Source organism: Tetrao urogallus (assembly GCF_951394365.1).
Source record: "Tetrao urogallus genome assembly, chromosome: 3".
Lineage (NCBI taxonomy): Eukaryota > Metazoa > Chordata > Aves > Galliformes > Phasianidae > Tetrao > Tetrao urogallus.
In genome coordinates this window covers 71,670,303-71,694,950 of record NC_136815.1, presented here as the reverse complement: position 1 = coordinate 71,694,950, position 24,648 = coordinate 71,670,303, and the positions used below count along the sequence as shown (strand labels likewise).

Sequence of the window (24,648 nt, the reverse complement as noted above, 5' to 3'; positions counted from 1 at the left end):
ATAGAGGGGAAATTCTGGGCACCTGTGTAATGGTGGCTAGCAGAGGTCTAGAGTGGGCAGGTAGATCATTGTCCTGACTCAGTGCTGAGCCTGGTACATTCTAAGCACAAAAACAAAAGCACGTAATCATGCAGATACCAACTGCGCTAGAAGTGTTTCCCATCACCTTTGGATGTAACTGTCAAAACACTTTCTGCCACTTCTCTTTCAGTGGTGAAAGTGGTGCTGGTAAGACAGAAAGCACTAAGCTGATTCTCAAGTTCTTGTCTGCAATGAGCCAACATTCGCTGGAGATGTCTTGCAGAGAGAAGACCTCCTGTGTGGAGCAAGCCATTCTTGAGAGCAGGTAAGCAGGTACTCCCTTTGTACCAGGGCACATTGCCCTGGGTGGTGAATGAAGGTCTTATTAACAGAGGTGTGACAATTTTAGAAGATGAAAAAAATTAAAGCTTGGTTTAATGGAAAAACATGATTTTATTCTTTATTTGTACCAAGGGCCCTATTGCTGTTTTACATACACGTATTAAGGTGTGGTGAGGTTAAGAAAAAGTTGGTTGGATCAAAATCCTGTGAAGATCTCTAAGTGCATCAAGCAGCTGTGAAAGACTGGAGAAATTTCTGCCCCTTCAAACTGCCCCCCCCCTCCTCCCCACCCAACCCCCAGCCATATATGCCTTTTAATGCCCTTAAAATCACCTCATGAATGTGGTAACCTTCCTTTCTTCCTATGTAGATTTGTGTGAATTATTACTAGTGTTGTCTGAAAAGACTGAATAGCTGAGAAGTGATTTAAAGACAGTCTCTCTACATGTGCAGTATAATATATACGTTCACTGCTTTTATAGTGGTCAGCACTGCTGACATAAAAAATATTTTTTCCAACAGGCAAAGTTTTGTCATTGAAATAAAAGAGCTTACAATATAAAGATGTAGGTGCGTGTAGTAGACAATAAGATGACTATTGGAAGATGGGCAAAATTCCATTAAACAGAAGTACCCAGATGCTCTAGAGAGACATGATCACATTGGGATGAAGCAGAAAGATTCATGGTCTGGAGATGGATGATTTAGTAGCAGTTTTCATTTTTGTTCAGAGCTGAATTCAGGTAATCAGAGAGGGAAATGGGTGATGGGAGGAAGAAACGATTCGTTTATACAGCCTGAGGATATGGTAGAGCAAGATACAGCATGGTGAGGATAAACTATGTGAGCAGTAAAGGGAAGATAAGGAGGACTGATAAGACAGATGAGTAAATGCATCAGATAAGTTGGACACTGCACAAGCATAAAGAAGTTCTCTGTGTTCAAATGCAATACCACATGGTTCTAAGCTATTTAACAACAAAGACAATTTGAGATGCTGTTACTTTTGTTTATCATGCTTCATCTCATCTTTATCTTTTTACTGACTGTATCTTTGTGTACATTTTTTTAATTTCCTTATTACAAGCCCTATTTTTCCTACACCTGTATAACAATTTGCATGAATTGAGATTTCTTATTTTTATGATTTGAGTACTATAATGAAAGCCATGTGCATCTTTTGCACAATTACTGATTAAGCTGACAAGTAGTTTAGGACTGTCAGCCTTCTTGTTCTTGAATAATTGCATCTCTTGATAGAAAATTGAGATACCCATTGCTAATAAATTACGGATAGTACTGAGGATGTTGTCTGTGGCTGAGGAGGGTGTTAGAAGTAGGCTTTACAGAGTGCTATTTTGTTCGCCAGCCTCCTGTGAAACTCATGTCATTCTGGTCACACATTAACACCTTTGTCATTCTTCTGTATTTTCACAGTCCAATTATGGAAGCTTTTGGCAATGCGAAGACTGTTTACAACAGCAACTCAAGTCGCTTTGGGAAGTTTATTCAGCTGAACATCTGTCAGAAAGGAAACATTCAGGGAGGAAGAATTATAGATTGTATCCTTGTTTGGTGATTTGCCTCCGTTTGCAATCTCCTCTATGGAGGGCTGAGAGAGAAGTGACTTACACTTTTCTGTCTTTTTACCCTATTTTGAAATACACACAATTAAATTGACCTCATCTAGGTTGGGAAAAGGAAGTAGTAACACGAAATTCGGTATGAGTTTGTGCAAACACACCCATGTGTTTGTGTCAGGGTGGGATGTGTAGACTCTTGGAGGATCAGGATTTTATGTTGCTGCTGCTAGCATGATTCGTGCACATGCTTCTACGTAGTGAGCTAATAGAGCCTTAGGCCTTAGTTCTTGGGATAAGTTGAGTTATCCCAAGCTCTTTCCTTCATTCATTATATCTGAACATACATTTCTGAGTTCTGGAAAAGTACTTAAAAGAGCAGAGCTGCTGAATTTCTACATTGTGAGTGTGGGTGGGTCATGTGCTTGGGTTTGCCTTGCAACTGGCAAAACTGAGCTATGAGCCAATTCCAGAAGCATGTGAAGATAAGAACATACCCAAGGATGTTCCACCCAGGGACCAAATTTCATCCTGAAAGGTACTCCAAAACTTTACATGAAAGTTAAAGTAAAGGAAAGCAGATGCTGTTTAAAATGTAAGAAGTTGCAAGTCCAGTTCTGATGGGATGGAGGAGAAGAGGTGATTACATTGGGAATACACTGACATTATAACTGTTGTAATATTACTGTTGTTGCTACTTTGTTCATCTATTGTAGCAATAGACATGTAATAAGAAGAGACTGTGATGATCTTCCTATCATCCCAGATGAAAGAATTAAATTTATACATAGCTTGTGCATTAATTTCTTTTTGTTTTATTCCTTGACCACAGTTTTTGTTCTTGGCTGTAGATTTATTGGAAAAAGTAAGTTGACATTTGCTTACTCTCAGTTAATTTTGTTTGATATTTTGTTTGAAACTGTAGATTAAGAATGTTCATCTTAAAATACTGAAATATAAACTATTTTTTACTTTGACAGAATCGTGTAGTAAGACAAAATCCTGGGGAAAGAAATTATCATATATTCTATGCTCTGCTGGCAGGGATTGAAGAGAGGGAGAAAGGTGAGTGGCAAAGCTCAAATCCCACAACTGTAGTGGCTCTATATTAGCAGTCAGCCACAGCGACAGCAGCAGAAACCTAATAAGCTAAGAGAGGAAATAGATTATTTATCCAGCTGGAATTTATGGGGTGTGAATCTGAGCTCTACTTAATAAAGTCACCTGCTTAGTTGAGAAATGTCACCGAGCTGTGGGTAATTTTTCTCTCAGCTTCTGCTGTGGCCCCGGGAAAACTACCTGGGGACAAACATGCTTCACTCTGTTCAAGCTGAATATTTTTGCCAGTACTGAATAACTCCACAGCAACAAAGAGGAGAATCCTGGTTCCTCTAATCTTCTCTCATAAAGAATAAATCCACTGAACAAAAGAAATGACATTTGTGTATGTGCAAATTTGCCTAAAGCTGTGTCAGTATCTCCCTTTGGGCCTGATGCCTTTGCACGCTAAAAAGTAGAATTATCTCTATCGTACAGCTAAATAAAACGAAACACAGCAAAATAAAACGCCATGTTTGATTTTAATTTAGAATTTTGATCATACATTGTCATAATTCTGAGCAAATAAATTGTGAACTGTGTAGTTCTGACATACTAATCTGCAGAGAGCTTTTGCTTGGAGGTATTTTTTTTCACTCTTCCTCTTTTCTCCCCTCATCAGATGCTTTTTACTTATCTGTACCGGAGAACTACCACTACCTGAATCAGTCTGGGTGTATAGTGGATAAGACAATCAGTGACAAGGATTCTTTCAAAGAAGTCATTGTGAGTTGTTTCACTAATTCTTTAAAAAACGTTAGAGGTGCAGACACCTGGGGCCAACTGATGGAGTAGAGAACAAAGGCTTCCTGTACTTACCTGTGCTCTCTCTGACATTCTGCTTCTGTCTGAAGCTCTCCCATTGAGGACTATGCTGAGAGGACTTAAGTTTTCTGATAACACATTAGTGTCACTTTGAGCCCATCTCTACCTTTCCTCCAGCATTTGATTTTTAATTCTACCATTTCCAAATAGATTATGATTAAGTAACATGATTATGTTTGGGAAATAAAATACTATCAGTTGAGAAGACAGTAGGGCTTTTACATATCTTTGCAACTCTGCACCTGCCCAACTGTGGGACATTTACAGGAGTTTGGAATAATGAACTTACTAAATTTGTACCAAAATTATCCATATGCCTTGCTGGAGAAGCATGTCATGAGGTAAACATGAACTGCGATCCCTTTGTCAGAGCAGCCTGTATCTTCCATGAAACAAAGCATTACAAGCAGAGGTGTGAGCAGACAGCAGAGTTCTGGATCCTGCCTTTAAACCTGACTCATTCCAAACATCCTCTAACAACAGAGTCGCCCTTTGTTCTTCATTATAAAAGCTCACAAAATAAAGTAGTAGATTTCCTGTCCCTCCTTTGCCTTCCTTCAGTATAAATAGAACTGCTATATCTACAGTGAAATGGACAGTTATGTTTATAAAAAGGCTTATTTTATGTCTGCTACTTACGTGAAATTGTTCACGTAAAACTGTCATAAAACTGTCAGAACAGACAGCAACTGGGGAGTAGCCAGCCTATTCTGTAGAAAAGGATTTGTTTTATTAGATTGTTTTATATTACAGGTATGTCTGTTTCCACTGCTTTTTCACTCCAAAGCTTTATATGGATCTTGTGGAAAATGCAATCATATGGAGTAATTTACAGGATAGAAATGAGAAAGATGTAAATTCAGATTGAAAGACAAATGCTGATGAAGGCTTCCTCTGAACGGCTTTATGCCTTATACCCATGCTAATGTCAGCAATTAGCCACAGCAATTAAAGTGTACTGACAGTATATTTGCTAATTGCTTGCCAAATCACTGAGGTTATGTGTAGTAGGTTTTAAAAATCAATACGAATGAATGCTTTTATGCCCTTCCTGAATGATATTTGCTTAGCTACTTCACCTTTTTTGCCAAATTGAAAAATTAACGTGTATTGGAAGCAGTAGCTGTGTTTACTATGAGACTTCCTGATTTGGAGGGTAGCTGTAGGAAGTGTTCCCTACACTATAATCACATAGCTTAAGTAGATTAGCTTAACATTTAGTTTGTGCTAATCACACAAGGCTGGGTGGAGTATGAAATTAAGTTGGCAGGTGGAGTTTTTGTGCTGTCTGAAACGTGGACACGCTTTGAGCACAGCATGATGCTGCTCAGCTGCTTTCCTGGAGCAGGAGGTGGGCAGAAACCTTGTCATTCTCACTTGCCTATTGTTTCCAATTCCATTCATCCACTTTGTTGCAATTTAGGTCCTGGAAACATTACTTAGTATAAACTTCTTTTGCCCCCCTCTGCTTTCTTTATTGACACTTTCCTGGAGACAAGATGATTCTCAAGTCCCCGCACATCAGACATTCTTTCCTTTGTATGTCTTTTTGTAGGAGACAGGAAGGAGCTGCACAGTGGGCATGGGGATGAATTCATAGTGCTGCTGCCTTTCTTAGAGCTCTGTTGTGAAAGTTCTTCTATACAAAGTACATCTTCAGCCTCTGCACTTTTACTTGCAGCATGAATCAGGTTTTCCATTTGTAACCAATCGTTTATGAAAAATGAAGTTATCACATCATCTGTCTATCTGCAGTGACCATAACTTGATGTGCCTTTACTGTAAGGGTGAAAAGCCATGATCTGGTCTTAAAGAGAATCCTAGAGTAACCAAGGTTGGAAAAGACCTGCAAGATCATCCAGTCCTACTGTCCACCTATCATCAATATTTCTCACTAAACTGTGTTCTTCAACACAACGTTTAAACATTCCTTGAACATCTCCAGGGTCGATGAATCCACCACCTCCCTGGGCAGCCCATTCCAGTGCCTGATCACTGTTTCAGAGGAGCATATTAGACCCAAGTTTGGGAATTTCTGGTAGTTAATTTTTGGCTGAAGGCAAAGGAATTAACTCCTGCTAGTCTACTCTCAGTACTGACTGGGCCTGGCAGCACCGTTGGTGGGTTTGTCTTTGTCCCCATTATTCAGTCAGTGTGCATTCTTTTTTTTAAGAACTCCTCATGTCATTCCAGACTGCAATGGAAGTGATGCAGTTCAGCAAGGAGGAAGTGCGAGAAGTTTTGAGGCTGCTGGCTGGCATTTTGCATCTAGGAAACATTGAGTTTATCACTGCTGGTGGGGCGCAGGTGTCCTTTAAAACAGGTGAGAAGGCTGCACTTCCTCGTAGTATGTCAGTTCTTCTTGAGGTTATGAAACTTATATTCATTGCTAGTATATCAGACCATATCAAAGACATTGAAAGGGTCTTATGGCATTTTAGCATCTGTAAATGTCAATTGAAGTGTTGGTTTTGCTTTTTAACAGATGAATCAGATAACTGAGATCTAGCATCCAACAATGAAGGTTAGGGAATACCTTGAGTGTATATTATTCCATTAATACCAGTGAAATTCCACTTCAATTGCTTGCTTGAAATTATATTTTTGCATTAGAAAAATACTAAAACTTGAGTGTAAAAATGTGTTCCTCAACTAGAAACATTTAAGGAAATACTGGGCTTATGAACATTTCAAATATTTGTTCATATATAGCAATAAAAAAATAATATTTTGTGCTGTTTTACATATCACAGAAAAACTGCAAATTAAAATATAAATGTAAGGAAAAAAAATTCATTGGTCTTTTTTATTCTCATCATCCCAAAGAAAGCAGAAACACATTCGTGTGGAAACTGATTTACTTTTTGTATATGGAAAAGTATATTGATGTAAGAAGACTGTTGGAATTCTTGTTACGTAGCAGTTAGAGGAAAAATATGTGACTTAATTGTGATGAATTTCTGCTACTGAATTCCTTCAGCTGTTCAATCTATAATACTGTGCCTTACGTATTCAAGAGCATGCTTGTATTTGTCTCCTTTTGGCAGCTCTGGGTAGATCTGCAGAACTGCTGGGGTTGGACTCCACACAGTTAACTGAAGCATTGACGCAGAGGTCAATGATACTCAGGGGAGAAGAAATCCTAACACCTCTTAGTATACAACAGGTAAAAGCACCTGTGTTTTGATGTGTTTCTATGGCCTTTTAAATATATGGATCTATTTTCTATCAGAGTTAAATCTTTGGTTGCTCAGGAACAGCAGCTTAGCTCATACATTAACATTGCTATCAAAAATTCTGTTCAGGTTTTTGGGAAAGGTTTAATTGGACTTCTAGAAATCTCAATGGATCCTATTCTATCATTCTTGCCTAGGCTTTTAGCTTGGCTCTTGTAACTGTTATTGTCTAGTTGCTTAACATTTTTTCCAAATGGTGATCACATAGACTAACATCCATTATGGATGTTTGTATTTGGTGTTTAGAACATTTTTATTAAAAATACTTTTGTTATTTATAAGAAATGAATTAGACAGATATATGTCAAAATATGCTTGCTAGTGGAAGGGGGCAAAATAATGTGTTATTTCCTACCCTTTTCTTTTCTTCAACCCCAGTTTAAGCCTATAGTTTTCTAATTTTTGTCTGCTTTAGTTTTGAAATGCAATTTTAGAGCCATGTAGATTAAATATGCTACAACTTACCCTGTTAAAGCTTAATTGAGGAATCTTGGTGTCTATTAAGACAATTACTGTCAAGGTACACAGGAATATAAAACCGCTTGCATTACAGCTTGTGTTGTGCTGTGCAGAGGACGCTGGCTGGCTGTCTGCTAAGTGATGAATGAGGTATTGTGTTGTTTTTATTGCAGGCAATAGATAGCAGAGATTCTATGGCTATGGCACTTTATTCTCAGTGTTTTGCTTGGGTCATTAAGAAAATCAACAGCAGAATCAGAAGCAAGGAGGACTTCAAGTCCATTGGAATTTTGGACATATTTGGATTTGAAAACTTCGAGGTACACTTCAGAAGTTTCTTCAGATGGATTGTCTGATACTGATGCTTCGTTGTTCTGTATATGTTTGTCATTTTCACTGGAATTTGTTTATTAAATGTGTTATGACTTAGTTCATTGTTTGCAAGTAAAACACTTAGTATGTGCATCTCTTAAAATTGCTTGTCTTTTTAGGTAAACCGTTTTGAACAGTTCAATATTAACTATGCAAATGAAAAGCTCCAGGAGTATTTCAATAAGCACATTTTTTCTTTGGAGCAACTGGAATACAGCAGGTAAGAGTTGCAGGTAAAATTTGAAAGAGTTTTGGAAACAAAAATATTCACCTGAAATTTGGGTTACCTATCTTGTTCTGTGGCTGTATGTTTTTTTAAAAGCAAGCTGATATCACATTAGTTTGCAAGACAAACCCATAATCTCCTCCCATTTGTATATTTAAAATCTTTTCCCTGTAGTTATCAATAAAAAGGCTCTCCTTATTTTCCTTAGGGAAGGGCTAGTTTGGGAGGATATTGACTGGACAGACAATGGTGAATGCTTGGATCTTATTGAAAAGGTAATAAAGTATTTGATATCAGTACCTGATTCTAGGTTGTGCTCTTAAGTAATGTTTTTAAAACACTTCTTGACAACAAAAAACAATTGTAGATGATAGCAGCTCTTGTATGTTTAAGTAGTGAACCTTTGATGTGATTTTTTTAAAAATTTTTTTTTTTTTTTTGCTTCGTCTGTAATTTGACTTGTGTTAGTACTAAAAAAACACATAGAAGAGAAAGGGTTTCTGCATGATTATTAATAGGAATATTAGCAACAAAGGGCATCTGAGATCTAAGATCACTGCCAAGAAATGGCTGAATTCCATCTGATGTCCAAGCCTAAGTTACATATAGTTTGTTTGTGTTCACTTCTGGCAGCAGTACAAGAAAGCAGCATGAATTTATCTCTGTAGTGGAGTGAATGGCTTTTTGAGTTCAAGTGATCACAGAACTGTGGTGGTGGGCAGAAAATGCATCTGTCCAGATGTGACAGCCATTAGGACAGTGGAGTTTGGCAGAGCCCCTTCTGGTCTGACGGGACGTAACTTATTAAAATGTGCACCTGAAGAACTGTGTTCTTCTGAGAGGCTGTATCAACCTAAAACTTGCTGGACATATAATTAACTGCAAAGTAGCTTACTTTGCTTACTGCCTATGCTAGTACAAGAAGTAGGGAACATCAAAGGAAATTATGCAGAGACATATGCAAAACAAAGGGAGGGTCTGATTTGCATGGTGCATAGTTAAGCTGGGCATCTCTTGCTATGCTCTTGGCACTGTGGGTGCTAGAAGTTCTCATTGGTTCAAGTAAGTAGATAAACTCTTGAAAGAAAGAATGTTGAACAACTCAGACTTGGGGAGCTCCTACGTTACCGATCACCAGAGATCCTGGAGGCTGGAGCTGTATTCTGGGCCAATGTCACTGTATATACCTAAATACTCCCTACATCAAGAAGACTGTGGCTTCTTCCAGTACCTTCTTTTTTCTTTATTTTGCCTGCATATCTTATACTATCTGCTTCAAAAGGAAAGTTGCCAGGAGAATAGAATTGTAGTCTTCTAGAGACTGGGTTTTTAGTCGTGTACTTTCGGTTTTGTGTTTCTCTGCGAACAGTAACTTCAAGAACGTTGTAATTTTTCCAAACTGAGGACAAGGTCTGTATCCGTGTAACTCATGCCTATTTTTTTTGCTGTTCTAGAAACTTGGCCTGCTGGCACTCATCAATGAAGAGAGCCATTTCCCTCAAGCTACTGACTCCACTTTACTGGAGAAGCTGAATGCCCAGCACGCTGTATGTGATGTTTTGCTGATGTGTCCTGTGTGCAGTATGGAGGCTCCTTCTGCTTTTGTAGAAGACTGTGGTTTAAATATGGTTCATAATTATAGAGGATATCTTGGAAAGGATCCTACTTGCATGGCAGGCCACATCGTTTGCTTTGAGGACTGAGTCAGTTATCTTCTTAATGTCCAGTCCCATCTTGCTACTGTCCAGTTAGAGTTCCATATTGGTGAACAGGTCAAATTCTGCTCCTAGGTCAATGACAGCCTGCAGTAACCCAATTTTCCTAGATTTTTTATTTCCCTTGATTTAATGAAGTAACCACAGTGATGTCATTTACCAAAGGGTTGCTGTTCTCTCCGTACAGATCAGTATTACCTTTAGTTGTAATCCCGGAAATATTTTCAAGAATTTTGGTGGTTCAGGCATATGTCTACTGATCTTTGTAACTGCTGGTTTAAGGCAGAGCCTTCCTTCTCAAAATGCCTTTAATAGGTGGGTTTGCCAGATGGTTTCAGCTTTAGTATAATGCTTTTGTAGATGCTATAAATCTGTTGTTTTTATTGCATTTGGAGCATCCCAGATTAACAGATCCTATTATTATAAGATGGTTGCTTACTTTTGCAGTACAAATCTTCTGGGAAGTTTGCAGAAAGACAATGTTTTGTTTAAATTTGGGTTTAGAAGATAATATTATTCTATTCCCTGACTCTCTCAAAATATTTTTCTCTTTTCTTTTTCCTCCAATTAGAACAATCCTTTTTATGTAAAACCACGAGTTGCTGTTCACAACTTTGGAGTGAAGCACTATGCTGGGGAGGTAATTTTATTTGCTGAAATTATTCCAAACAGAGCTTTCATTAACTTAATTTTACCCTGAGGCTGCTGAAAATTAACTAAAGCAGTCTGTTCCCTCAGTGCTTTTTACAGTAGCACCATTGTGAGAGCTGCTCGACTGCTTGGCTTGTGTTTGAATCAGCTCTGTTTCCTGCTAGGTCCAGTATGATGTCCGGGGGATCTTGGAGAAGAACAGAGATACATTCAGAGATGATCTCCTGAACTTGCTTCGTGAAAGCAGGTACATTTCTGTGATTATTTATTTTTTTTAGGATATCATGTTAAAAGGCATCATACCAGCTAGCTGTGCTTGGAGTTGACTATGCTAAATGTTGCATAATACTGCGGAGTTGAAATCTCTCACTGAGTCAGGCTTTCCCACATTGTGCAGTACTTTGTTCCTGTTCAGTACAGAGGGGTGCTAGACAGCCAACTTGCTACTAGATAAGTAAGGATACTGAAAGTAGCTGATGATTTTTGACTGTTTCAGGATGCCTCGCAGGCAGGTGATTGCATGATTTTTGTTTCACATATAGCTCAATTTCCTCGTATTTCTGGCATTTCCTAGTTTGGTTGAAAGCTTAGTGTTCAGGACCTACCACATTGCAAATTAATTGCAATAGTTTAAAAGGAAAGATTTCCAAAACTAGTTTATATTACTGGAATTTTACTCTTGGATGTCTTTGCTACTCGTGTGCCTCCTGTCATTTTGTTGTGTTAGGTCTCAAGATCCTTGGAGCTATTGGGAATAGGTGAACGGTTGGACTGGATGATCTTTTAGGTCTTTTCCAACCTTGGTGATTCTATGATTCTATGATCACTACTTTGTGAGCTGGAGCAGGACCACATGCCTTTCTGTAAGGATTTGGTTTAGATTCCACAGAGGGCTCCCAGGAGAAGAGGGATTGGAGCCCGGGTTGTTTCTGTTCTCAGCTGCTACCTTAGTCCATCCAGTTGTCCTGCTTTGCTCTGGGAATTGTTTGTAAATCCCTCAGCTCTTCTGTGCAGGAGAAACAGTTAGTGAGAATTTTTTCACTGCGTTCCTTGTTCTGCTTTTGTGATGTGTCTGACATGAAAGCCATCGACTGAAGTATGTAGGTAGAAGTAGCAAATGAGTTAAAGATACACAACCCGGTTTTGCTCTTGCACCAATGTCTGTCTGGAGTTAAAGGATCTGTTTTTCTGTAGTAGTGGCAGGAGGGGGATACCAAACTGATAGTGTGAAGAATGGCATTTACAGCTAGCATCTGAAAGTGAAGCTCGTGTGGGTAGCTATTTTGTGTTGTGGTCCATAACAAACAGGAATTCTTGGATTTCTGTGGTCCTTAGGTACTTGTATCGTACTTGTTACGGTCATTTGGAGTTTTGTTTGAGTGAACGGAGTAAAATGCAGCAAAGACTCTTCACTCTTCATTTCCCTAATTGTGTGCTGGGAAAGAAGAAGGAAGAACCTCTTTGTTATGCTTTGGTTTAGGTTGTTGGTTGTTTTTTTTTTGGCTCCCCTGAATAAATTCTGCAAAGGTAGAGTCTAAGTTTTGGAGAAAATTGATCAGCATTGTTTGCATGGAAGATCTCCTTTCAAAGAGACAGAGCTTACTCCGCATTTTATAGTTGTAAATCTTATACACTTATTTTTCCTTCCTGTTTCAGTCTTGATTTCATCTATGATCTATTTGAACACGTTTCAAGTCGCAACAATCAAGACACTCTTAAATGCGGAAGCAAGCACAGAAAACCCACTGTCAGTCTACAGTTCAAGGTTAGTTATTGTGTCATCTCTGCTCTGTATCTAATCAGTGACAGATAAACCCCATTCAGTAAAGAACAATTGCGGATCAAAATAGGTGAAAATTCAGCATCAAAGCGCTGCTATCTCTTTTATGACGCTGTACTAAGTAATCAACTGAAGGGGCATACTAGCTAGCTTCATGCAGAAGTCAACGTTCTCATCCCCCCCATCCACATGAAACTCCAGTTGCTTTCCACTTGCTTACCTGTCCTTATTGTAAAGCTCTCCTGTGAAGTTCGTCACTGGTCTTGTTTTTTTCTAATTCAAAACCAACCACAGAGTGGCACAAAGCCTTGCAGCAGTGCCTGTGTGCAACGGAAAATAAGCTCTGAGTAAATATCTTATTAAAGTGTTGCACTTCTTTTTAACTTAGTTTGAAAAACATTTTTATTAAAAACTTTTTTTGAGTCTTTATAGCTTTGCCATCAAGAATGGCACGAAATTGAAATCCAGCATAAGGTCTATCTGCAAAGAATTTAAAAGATTGGCACAAACCCCTCCTTAAATTACATGAGTACAAGTCTGGATTAGTTGTCTTTCATTCTGCTTAAATTAATATACATTTGTACTCTTCATTCACTTTTTTTTTTTTAAAGAGTGCAGACTCAATCCCCTTGAGGGCAGATTTTATCCTAACAGATTATTGCTGACTGTTGGACAGAACAGCAAGTAATGCATGCTGAGATGCACACGGTGTATTTTATTAAAAACACTGATGTTGTATACCCCGCACATATCTCTGTGCTATCACTGCTTGTCTCACAGAGTACTCATTTCTTGTGATGGGGTGGTATTTTTTGATATCTCTTCAGGATAAGGGAAGATACTGTTTCCACATAGTTTTTTGGTTCTGTGCAAAGTAGATTTACAGACAGTACTACATAGAAATTGATCATATTTTTGCTTTGTCTTTACAAGGAGTAGTATACAGCATTCCATTTCATCTTCATCGGCATCCATGGACAGCATAAAGCATGATAAAATATGATGTGAAAACATGATTGTCTCTTATCCAAAGCTACTCTAATTGACCATTAACTGGTCAACATGCTTTACAAGAAGTTGACTTTCATACTTTCCCCAAAGGATCTGTTTGGGCATTTTTCCATGTTTTAAAGCCTTCTAGGGGTTAGTACATCTTATTTCAGTTGAATGAAACTGAATAAAACTGTGAAGGCAAAGTTCAAGCCGATTACCATGCTGTTCTTCATTTGACAGCCGTGATGGGGAGCAGTGCCACGGGGTGCATGTAGAATAGCTGAAGTTGGCTATCACCTGTTTCAGCCTATTGCTTAAAGCAGAGCTTACTTCAGATTGGTACATCATCTGACACTGACTTAAAGGTGTGCAGAACTTTGTAAAATCTGGCTACCTATATCAAAGACAGCTGTGAAAACATAGCAACTCATTTTTGTTTAGACTGACCAAGTTTCTAATCTGTGCAAGTCGTAGCCACTGTTGCTAGAAGTCTAAGAATTGACTTAGTTGTCCATAGATACAGTAATGTTCATGCAGGCTTGTACATGAGAAGCCTTTACTTTTTAAAGCTGTAAATATTTGTCCTTGCACTAGAATATTTGCCTTTGTATCTTCTTGCTGTTTAATATTTGCTGCCCTTGAGTCCTGGTCTGGAGGCCAGCAAAGGCAAACAAGGCAGACAACTATCATTTGTGTCTCCATTCACTTCACCATTTGCTCCCTTGACTCTGTAGCAGATACTTTGCACATCCACAACTTTGCCTTTTGCCTTTATCACTTCACATTTAATTATCAAGAAAGCCCTTGGTTTGCAGATTAAAGCAAGAATTTGTTGCAACACACTGCCCTTGGCAGTTTCACTCAAGAACATATGGTAGGATACACAGTTGCTCCTTTAAAAAGTGAATTTTCTGCCTCTGTGGCAGCTTGCTCTGTATTCTCTCTGCTGCCTGGCACACAGCACTACCTTTGAGGGATAAAGCATTATCATTGCTACTTTTCAGGTCCATTTAGAGCCTGGGCTCTGTTCAGTCATTTGTATTTCTGCAAAGTAAATATAAAACTTCAGTTTTAAATGGTATGTGTATTTAATAATACAGAGTGGGGCAAGTTGGAATAAGATATGGAATGATGGCTCAGGAGGGAAAGGAGTGGATGTGTAATTAAAATAATAATCATAAAAGGACTGAGGGATTTTTGATTTTTATCTTCCATTTGAGGTTAAGATAACTGAGAGCCTAATGTGTGTTGGGTCATACAGAGTTCCAAAACTCGGAGTATTTTATTTTTCCTGAACCTTGTAATCTATCTTTCTATTACTAAACTCAGTTAACTATCAAATGAAGTAACTGTGGAACTGCTTAATGCTGCAAGTCTTTCATTAAGAGATGTTTTCTTTGCCACCGTATTCTTTACTCAATTTTTGTAAACTTAGGGCATTTATTTGAAAAATAAGCGCTGATAAAATAATGACTACTGTATCCTAAAGTCTTTTTTCAAAAATGTTTTGGATTCTTGTTGGATTACATTTACTGCCAGTGTCCTTTTAGCAATAAAGAGTGACGCTGTATAAGAGAGGGGAACTCTGTGTGCGCAAAATGATTGAAGGCAAAATGGAAAATGAATGGTTATGGGGTGGCTGGAAGGAAAAGAGGAATCCTGCTTTTTGTAGCTATTTAATTCCACCTTAAACCCCCTTGTCCTGCTTTGTGACCTGCTTGAGTATTGCAGATTGGGAGTACAGATCCTAAGTGTTAAACACTCATTCAAAGTTAATTGGAACAGCAATTTTCCAGCTTGATGTTTCCTTATGAACAGCTTCCTTCATATCCATCTGTGTATCTTATTCACTGTAGGGCACTGATGACGGCTTTAATCAGAAGGGCCAGTAAAAGAAACAAGCGTGCATGTATTTGTTCTGTGTGTTCGTTGTCTAATGACTTGGCTTACATAATAGTGCAATTTCTGGTGAGAACCACTAGGTGTAGCAGTAGATACTCTCTGCTCAGCTAAGCTATAAGAGCTTGTGCCGGGGTATTTCACTTGTACAAAAAGCCCACTCGTGAAGTACTGTCTTTGTGTTTTAGGAATCACTTCATTCCTTAATGGCAACGCTGAGTTCTTCAAATCCTTTCTTTGTTCGGTGCATCAAACCCAATGTGCAGAAGGTAAGATTTAAAATTTCTCCCATCTTTTCTTTGTGTACCAGGCCAAATCTTTTACTAAGTGTGTGGTTATGTATGGCTGCGTGAAGCAGACAGTAGCGTTCCTCACTAACTTTGTAAAAGAATCTTCCAAGTAAAGACATTGGAAGAAAGTTTTTGAATTTTGCAGCCTCTGTTTCTGGGCACCGTTTTAATAGTCATTGTTTAAAACTCTCTGATGTGTATTAAAAAGTTACAAAATGCTGCACGTTTGACGACTTTGTGAGAGCTTACTTAGGAAAAAAATGTCAAAAATACAACCTCAGTTTTAAATCATTAGAGGAAGCAAATGATTGTACTAATAGAAAAACAGGTATCACTGACTTGCTGTTATCAAAGTTAGTCTTTCAATGTATGGACAATTGTAGGCATTCTATGCTATGTTCTCTTATAGAACTATGTTTTAAAGGGACACTTGGAAACTGAATCGTACTATATCAATTTGCAGATAATGAAAGACAATGTCAAGGCTTGGATGTGCTGGAGGTCTCTGCAGGAAATAAAGAGATAATAGGATAGCAATTCTGGCTTTATTGGCTGTTGTTCAGCATAGTCTGCATGTGTCAAAAATGCAACAAGTTCTATGGTTTTCGTATTGTAACTTAGAAATAGGTGACTTTGCTATAAATCTAGTTTATATTCTACATTCCTTGGGATATCTGGTTAATTAGCGCACACACACACAAAAAAAAAAAAAAAACAACACACCTCAAATCAGATAAATATCATTCCAGCTGTTTTGGATTATCTGGATGGTACATCCCTGACTTTACATTCTGTTTTTAACTCTGCTTTTGCACTGTTCCTTGTAGTGTGTCAAATAACATACAGGTTGTTCGCGTCTTAGCAAGTGGGAGCAGCCAGGAGGTCAACAGAACCTATTTTATGTGTTTGGAAGTATTTGATGCTCTGAGTACGCTTTGCTTTGCAGTCTCTAGACCCCATGGATGACAGAGCCTCTGCTGGCAGCTGCGGTCAGTGAGCACCTGTCATAGAATAATAGAATTATTTGAGTTGGAAATGACTTTTAAAGATCATCCAGTCCAACTCCCCTGCAGTGAACGGGGACACACACAGCTAGATCAGGTTGCTCAGAGCCTCATCCAGCCTGACCTTGAATGTCTCCAGGGGTGGGGCACCCAGTTTCAATGCCTTTTCACCCTTATTGTGAAAAAATTCTTTCCTTATATCCATTCTAAATCTTCCCTCTTTTAGTTTGAAACCATTTCCCTGTGTGCTATCACAACAGGGCCTGCTATAGAGTCTGTCCCCTTCTTTCGTACAGCCTCTCTTTAGATACTGAAAGGCCACTCTCAGATCTCCCCTGGAGCCTTCTCTTCTCCAGGCTGAACAGCCTCAGCTCTCTCACGTTGTCCTTACAGGAGAGGTGTTCCATTCCTTAGATCCTTTTCGTAGCCCTCCTCTGGACACACACTAACAAGTCCACATCTCTCCTGTACTGAGGACTCCACCTGTGGACGCAGTACTCCAGATGAGGTCTCGCCAGTGCAGAGCAGAGGGGCAGGGTCAGCTCCCTCAGTCTGCCAACCACACATCTTTTGATGCAGCCCAGCATACAGTTGGCTTTCTGGGCTGCTAGGGCACACTGTTGGCTCATGTCCAGCTTGCCATCCACCACTACCCCCAAGGGATGTGTGCAACAACATCTCTGATCACCGAGGGAATGCACTTTTGAAAAGCCTGTTCTCCCTTCTCCCATTTCTTTCTGCAAGCCCCACAACCCTTATAAAGCCCTCCTGCTGCCATTGGAGTATAAGAATTAGTACAGTAATTTGCATTCTTTTTCTTGTTTGTCCATTTGCATCCAAGATAGACTGATCTCCACAGTGCCAAAGTCACAAGGATTTGCCATGGTTGATGCAAGTTGTGTTTCTATAGCAAGAAAGTAGCTTCTCACTCCCATACTCCTTGTTCTCACACTCTTTTCCCACTGAAATGCTCCATCCCCAATGAATTTGGCATACACTACTGTATTTGCACATACTTTTTACTAGCATTAAAACAAAGTTTTCACACAGTTAGCAGCTGTGAAAATGGAAGCTTTAAAGAAGTCTGAGACTGCTTCATTCTCAGAAACCACGTGTAAGTGTAGGATTCTGTGCAGGAAAATATTGTAAAGCACCATCTACAGGAATTTCTCCAAGTATGTACAAGCATATCAATGAAATCTTATGCAAAAATGGTTGTCCTTGTTCTCAATTAATTTGCAGATTAATTGGATTTGATGGCTTTAACAAATAAATAAAAGGCTATTTGAAGAACTAGATTGATGCCAGAGTAGGGAAACGGTCATGCATTTTACCTGTTGGAGCTGGTGCAGTACCAACTCCATTTCCATTTCCATTTGGTGGGAAATTAGAAGGAAAGCCATACATAATACTTGTGAATGGTATTTTTTACTCAAGGAATTGTTCTCAAAATGCATTTTCGTGATTTGCCATTTTGTCTGCTGGGCACTGCTGTCTGTTCCTTCTGTCTACCAACATGGAGATTTTTAATGCCATCTGGTGAATTAGTTGGTATTAGTCGGTAGTATTCAGCTCCTGCTGAACAGTTCTGCTGTAGAAGCAGGGCTGTGAACAGCATTTGTCTCTTCTGTAGCTTGGCTGGATTCCGTGGAGACACGTCACATTAGAGTTAAAACTGTCACAGTTTCTCCTGTCATATGACTAATTGCTTTTTTTTTCCAGCTGTACAAAGGAAAACAAGGTGGATCAGTCTGCATAGCTCTGAGCTGGCACAGCTCAGAGAGATGTTAGCAGTATAAGAGGTATCAGGGATTATCACATATGTGACTCACTGAGCAAGGTTGGATAGAAATACACTGCTTGAAACATCCAGATGAAGCCCTGAAAGAGAGAAGTTAGGACTGAAAAAGGCTAGAATCTTTACTGAGCATTTTTCAGCATGCTTTCTGTCCACTGCAGTAGCAGTCACATGAAATGCTAAAATGTCATCCTTCAAGAAGTATTTAAATAAAATAAATGCTCGAGAATTAGCAAATGATGTGAAAGAAAAGTCCACCATAGCTGCTTTTTTTGAAAAGTGTGGCATTAAAAGAGAGCTGGACAAGAAAAACTCTAAAAGGAGACAGATTGAGTTGTGTCATGAAGAGCCTGTCAAGCTACTTGTTACGCTCTTGATTGGATATTAATAGGTGACACCCATCAGTGAGCGTCCCTTATAATTCTGGAGAGGAGGAGGTGGAGGTGCCCAAGAGCTGTTTCGCTCTGGAAGTATGTTTGAATTCTGTAGGTGAATGAGGATAAGCAAATGGAAGGTGTTCAAAGCTTTGAAAAGCAAAATATGCAGCTGACAGTTCTTCCTCTGCTCTTCTACTCATTAAAGTTTATTCATGTTAAATAAGAGATGTGATAATTTACGGTAATTATTTGATTTTTAGTTGATCAAAAGTTTAATTTTCAAATATGTTACAGTGGCAAGCAAAAATAATTCAGCATATGCAGTAGACTACTAAATATTTACATATCAAAGCAGGATCTACACTCATTAGAGCAATTTCCTAAAGAGAGCGCATAGAGTCCATGACCTTTTGTCACAAGACATTTCTGCAGTTAGGCCTCAGACAGAAGAACAGAGGACCCATTAATCTTTGGGAGACCCCTAAACAATCAATCTGTGTGTTTTCGCAGTTTCCAGTCTCTTCTGAACTAGCCATAACTTGGAAACTTTTCCACTTGGAATGGTTAACGAGTGTTTTCTGCTAATGAAGCCCCTTCTTCATTTCCCTGAACTTCAGTGCAGCATTCAGAACTATGTATCATTTCATCCTTCTGAACTTTGACACAACTTTCTCTGCTGTTTTTTTCCTCGTGTTTCTTTTCATGCCTCCTTTTCTATCTGATGATTCATCCCTGCAACCTTGTCTTTCTGTTCTCCATCTGTCTTTTTGGGGCATATTAAATAATTTTTTTAAAAGTCTTTCTAAAACAAGCTACATCCATATTTCTTCCAAGTTTGCTTCTATTAAATAAAAAATTGTTAACCCTTGGGGCTACTTAGAAGTCTGTTCAGGATAAATTTAAGATCTTCATTTTCTTTGCAAGCTCTTCCAGAGGCAAAAATTCTCCTATTGGTCAGAAGGAGCCAATCTTGGCAGTTGGCTTAATTGCCTTCTCAAGTTCCCTTCTCCATTCAGAATTTTTCATCTGACTCTTAACATTGGTATAATCACTGTAAGTGGCCCCTACTTCCAACATCTGCATTTTTCTCTTGGACAGCCCTATCTGGGCTAATCTTTTTTAAAACTTTGATTATTACAGCTCGCGTCTGTAATTTCCTGGCCTTGAGAATTCAACACATTCAGAAGCTGTTGTTTTCTCACGCACTTAGACAGGCATATTCACTTGTCTTTGGTTAAAGAAACAGACCCAGCTCTTAGTCCAGTCCAGTTTGGTCCTAGTGGACAAACTCCTGGCTTCGTTAGAATTGGTATGAAATTTCTGATGTAGGTAAGAATTTCATTTTTTGTGTTTTGGAAACCTGTGTTGGAGTGGGTTGCTTGAACTTTTGAATTGCTGGGCTTCTATTCATCTCACTTTCTACTCATGTATTGTTGCTCTTGTTCCTCTGTTGCAGTGACAGTCTGGCCACTGGCAAGATGCAAGCCTTCTTTGAAGCATGTGATCTCTGAAAGGACAATTATTTTTCTTTGCAATTATTTTACATATACATTTTTATATATATTTATATATATATAATCTTAAAATGTAATTAGATAAGGTAAAGAAATGAGACAAAATTAAGCCTGTTTTGTAAACCTACTGCAAAAGTAGGTACAAAAAGTTCGTAATGGATTCTGTGAAGATTCATTTTACTTAGGAGTCCTATCATCATAGTGTCTATTCATTCTGAAAAAGTCAGTGTCCAGGTGCTAAGATTGCTAACAGTGCTTCTGAGGCCAGAGCCATTTAAAAGGATCAAGGTAAGGCTGTTGGCACCTGCAATGCACTTTGAGATATAGGTCATTAAAGAGCCATGAGACACTGGAATAGCAAGCAGCATGTCCTCTAGTACGAAGTAAGATATAAACATATTCACTTGGCGTCTGAATGAAAATTGTGCTCTTAAAATAGCTCTGAATCATTAAAAATGTAAGTATAGCATGATAACAGCCTAAACTCCAATTAGAAGTACAGCTCAGATACAGAGAAACAGTGAGAGAACAGCTTGGTCCTATCTGCACGGATGATTGTACATGGGGTGTGGAGCCTGTAGAAGTTCAGTGAATGCAGTGTGTGAACTGGTTGTCAGGCTGGAATTAGAATATTGTCCTACATACAGCCGTGACTGTGTGAATTACTGAGTTTACTTTGTAAGGAGGTTTTTGCAGAAATAAGCATGAGGACAGAACTAATACAGTGCCACTGCAGCAGGAGCAGCCTCAAGATGTAGGGAGGACTCTGAGCTTTAAGGCCATTCTACTAAACTTTCAGCACAGAACTGCTAGCTATCTTTGTTTTACAAGTCTTTATTTAAACAAAAATATATCCTCAATACAGTGGCCCAGCTTCAGATTTTTGTGCACATCCCACTGCAGTTGTGCCCAAACACATGCTCTATATACCAGCCTTGGTCAGTCAGCAGACTCTGGGTCTCTTTTCTGGAGCGTAGGTGCCTTTGTGGCTTTTCTAAGGAGGCTGAGCCCAGCACTTAAAAGCTAAAATGTGTTAGACTATAAATGGAGGTATCTTTATGGTTTACTGACTCAGCTGTAGAGCCCTGGGGTAGGCTTCTGCAGGAAAGCTACAGTGTTCTCTGGTGCTGGGAGCTGGCACATTGTGGGGTACCTCCATTAAAAAGGGAGAAGAGAAATCCTGATCATCATCTGTACATCTTCTCTGTAATACTTTGAAAATAAAGGCAATAAGTTATGTGGCCCAGGTACAACTAAAGGGTGTGTGCGGCGCTGTCTGTAGAAAGTTAAGGTCTGGTATTATTCATTTGCAGGTGTGGAAGCAGCTCATGTATTAGAGATCCTTGCTGCCTAATTTAAAAATCTGTCTTTAATCACAGTTGTTCTCAATAAATATTTGTCTTAAGTAGGCTTTCTGACTGCCAATTACTGCTGTCATTGGTGCTCAAGGAAGCAGAGCCGCAGGCTCTGAGCGTGGATCTGACTTGCTGAGGCAGTCTGGTATGGCTCCCAGCACTGCTGTGCAGGCTCATCCTGCTGAGGAGCACAGCCATTTCCCAAATCAGAGCATGTTCCCTGCTTTTACATCGCTTGCCACAAGCGCATGGGGCCAAACACAAGCTATCCTTGGTGCTTTAACTAGCTCATAAGGCTTTATTCTTCCCCAGGAAGGCACAGTCATAAGGTATGGCATCACGCCCAGCTGACGCTGCTTAATTCAGCTACCTGGATCTTGTCGCCTTGGGTTTTATAGAATTACATAGCTTCAAATCAAGACTTGTGGAATATGTCCCAGCTGCATCATTTCCTGGCATATCACTTGAGTAATTAGGCCAGGCACTAGAAGAGTCCTGAGGTGAAAGTGTTATCAGAGAGTGGGTGTAAGGAAAGCTCACAAAGCGCCAGCAGTAATGTTACGTGTAGTTCTGAATCCACAGAACAAGACAGTTCCTGCAAGGAGTTTTGTGCTGTACAGGCATAGCCCAGCCTTTCTGTTGTCTCCGAGCTGTGTGCCAGCAGTGCTGCCTGGGGTGTCCTTTGTCCCTGTCCTACCGCACAGCTGCTTGCTAGCCTCAAGTAGGTCATTCCTCTTACGAGGCTACATCTGACAGGTGTGTCTTCTTCAGCAAGGTTTGCTGTCGGTTAAGCAGGGCTGACTAGCATCCCTTTCCAAAGTGCATTGGAGTTTATCTTTCAGTCAGCATGGTAAGGATAGAAAACTAGGATGGCGTTGCCTGGGAGGAAGCAGCTGCTGTGTTGCAAAGATCGCATCAAATCCCAGGCAAACAGATTTTGGCATGTTTTGCAGCACGTATCTGCACAAGTCACCAGGTTTCATTTAAAGACGGTTTGGTAGGAGTCTGTCTACAAGCAGTGGGGGACGTTTTCAGATTTCAGACGGTAACCCTGGTGGTGTGCTCCCATGAGTGGTGTGGGGGCCTGCAGGTGAGCAAGCACTGCTTTGGGGAAGCAACGTCCAGAACAGTTCAATAGACAAGTGAAATGGCATTTTTCAAGTGCATTTCTTGCTGTGTTGTTAATTCTTTCTGAACTGCTACTTGTGAAGTGAGAAGAACTTAGACTGCTGCAGTAACAGTCAGTCTCACCTATCTTATTCTGTATTTTACACTACCTAGTGGGCGTTTGCTTTATTAATTTTTTCCTGTGATTTGTACACAGATCGGCATTTGCAGAACTGCAGCTGCTGACCACAAGTCTGGAGTAGTTGTTTTTTCATATATACCAAGCAAAGAGCTTGGCTTTTCTTCCTCCTTGTGCACTGCAGCAAGCCTTTGAATTGTAAGCATTGTCATGCAAATACGTGCATGCAGAAACTGTGTACTTCATCGGGCTTTGGGAGTTCTCTTTTTTAACTGCAACAACAACAAAAATCCCCCCACATCTCCAGGTTGCAATTTACATTCAAATCCTGTGCGGTGTGTTCTCATGGTAACTTCTACAAGGGAATATGTACAGCCAATGATAAATAGCCACCGTTAAAGCTCCAGAAGTGAAGCTGGGGTAGAGACTATTGTTCTCTAGCAAAAACTTTAGATTCGTAACTCCCTTGCTGAACTGTGTCTTAGGGCATTTTGTCATTTTATCTCTTAAGGTTTAGGAATTTGGCCGTGAAATGTATTTACATTCTTGATGCTTATAAAGTGAGATTAGCCCCGCTGTCCTGTTAGTCAGGAATATCTACAGCGGTTGCTGCAGAGCCAACCCTCGCCAGGCTTGACTTCCTTTGAGTGCAGCAGGAATGAATTAAGCAAGTACAGCCAAAGATATCACATGAAAGACTTGAAATACGAGTGAGCTGAAGAAAGCCCTGGTCTGTGTGTGTGTGTGCATAGCTGCAGCTGCTAAAGATTCAGTTTTTCACAATGGGGGAACGCTGAAGGGTGAAAAAGTCTTAAAAGGTAAGGAGTTTAATTTGTGCATTTATTTGTGTTCTGGTTTTGTTGTATTTTTTTTTTTAATTTCAATCTTGCATGCTTGAAGCTGTGGTGGACTTGCAGAAAGAGAAAAGGAAGCTGAGTTTGGCAGAGCAAGTTGTATGGAAAATGTTTCTGGTCTTGTATTTTCTTTTAAGGAGGCTGAGTGCTTGCAGAATTGGATTTATGAACAGATGACTAAACTACTGGTCTAATCATAATTTCAAACACCAGAAGAGCTTTCCTTCCAAGCAGTCTGCTTTAATAAAACATGCTCTCTCTTTAAGTTAAAGGAGTTATTGTTAGCAGAGTAAGAAAAAAGTCATCAGAGCTAGAGCTGAGTGTGTATGCAGTGGGGGGATGATGTGAGCTGTACTGGTGGTCTGCTTTGGGGCAGAAAGATCTTTTCTGCTGTTCAGCAATTTGTGATGTAGATTCAGGAGAACTAGCTATGTAAAGCTGAGGAAAGTAGTACTCCTGCAATTCATTAAGGTGTAAGGCAAGGCTGTAGTTTGGCTTTGATTACACTATGGAAAGTGGCAGTGTGCATTTGAGTGTGAGGAAGTCCAGCAAGAGACCAGCAGCATCCAGAAGTCTAAATTAATGTTTTCGTGCTTCCAATGAAACTTGATGGAACACTTTTGAGACAGTAATTCTTTCACTGTAGAAACACAAGAAACAGAGTATGATTAAAATATGTATAACTATAGTAATGGGAAAGATATAACAGCAGTATACTTTGTGTTTGCTTTGTGTTAGTTGCCCCCTCCTGCCCCTTGTGAGACAAATGCCCCAGCCCAGCAGGGAAAATAGCTCTGTTCTGGGATCTGCATTTTACTCTTTCTTTCTCACTTAAAGAACTCGCCTCTGCAAACATTAGAATTCAGCCACAGGGTTGAAAATTAGAATAAAGCTGCTTGAGAGAACCTGTTAGGAAGGGAATGGGTTGGATCCTGCATCGTTGAAGACCATGGGAGTTTTATTCTGGTCTCGAGCAACCCTGGATTTGCCTTGCAAATCTAGATGGAGGTGAT

General features: G+C 39.5%; 1 protein-coding gene across 1 annotated transcript in view; it reads left to right on the top strand.

The window, feature by feature from the left end:
* Positions 1-24,648, top strand: part of MYO10 (myosin X) — a gene marked incomplete at both ends in the record, with an annotated part of 150,740 nt that overhangs the window by 83,546 nt on the left and 42,546 nt on the right. The window contains 15 exons of the mRNA XM_079533292.1: positions 212-346; positions 1,801-1,925; positions 2,795-2,808; positions 2,924-3,008; positions 3,664-3,767; positions 6,060-6,189; positions 6,914-7,032; positions 7,735-7,881; positions 8,053-8,153; positions 8,368-8,434; positions 9,614-9,706; positions 10,446-10,514; positions 10,690-10,772; positions 12,182-12,290; positions 15,386-15,466. Of these exons, the coding sequence (XP_079389418.1) occupies positions 212-346; positions 1,801-1,925; positions 2,795-2,808; positions 2,924-3,008; positions 3,664-3,767; positions 6,060-6,189; positions 6,914-7,032; positions 7,735-7,881; positions 8,053-8,153; positions 8,368-8,434; positions 9,614-9,706; positions 10,446-10,514; positions 10,690-10,772; positions 12,182-12,290; positions 15,386-15,466 (1,462 nt within the window). The remainder of the gene's footprint in view (positions 1-211; positions 347-1,800; positions 1,926-2,794; positions 2,809-2,923; positions 3,009-3,663; positions 3,768-6,059; positions 6,190-6,913; positions 7,033-7,734; positions 7,882-8,052; positions 8,154-8,367; positions 8,435-9,613; positions 9,707-10,445; positions 10,515-10,689; positions 10,773-12,181; positions 12,291-15,385; positions 15,467-24,648) is intronic.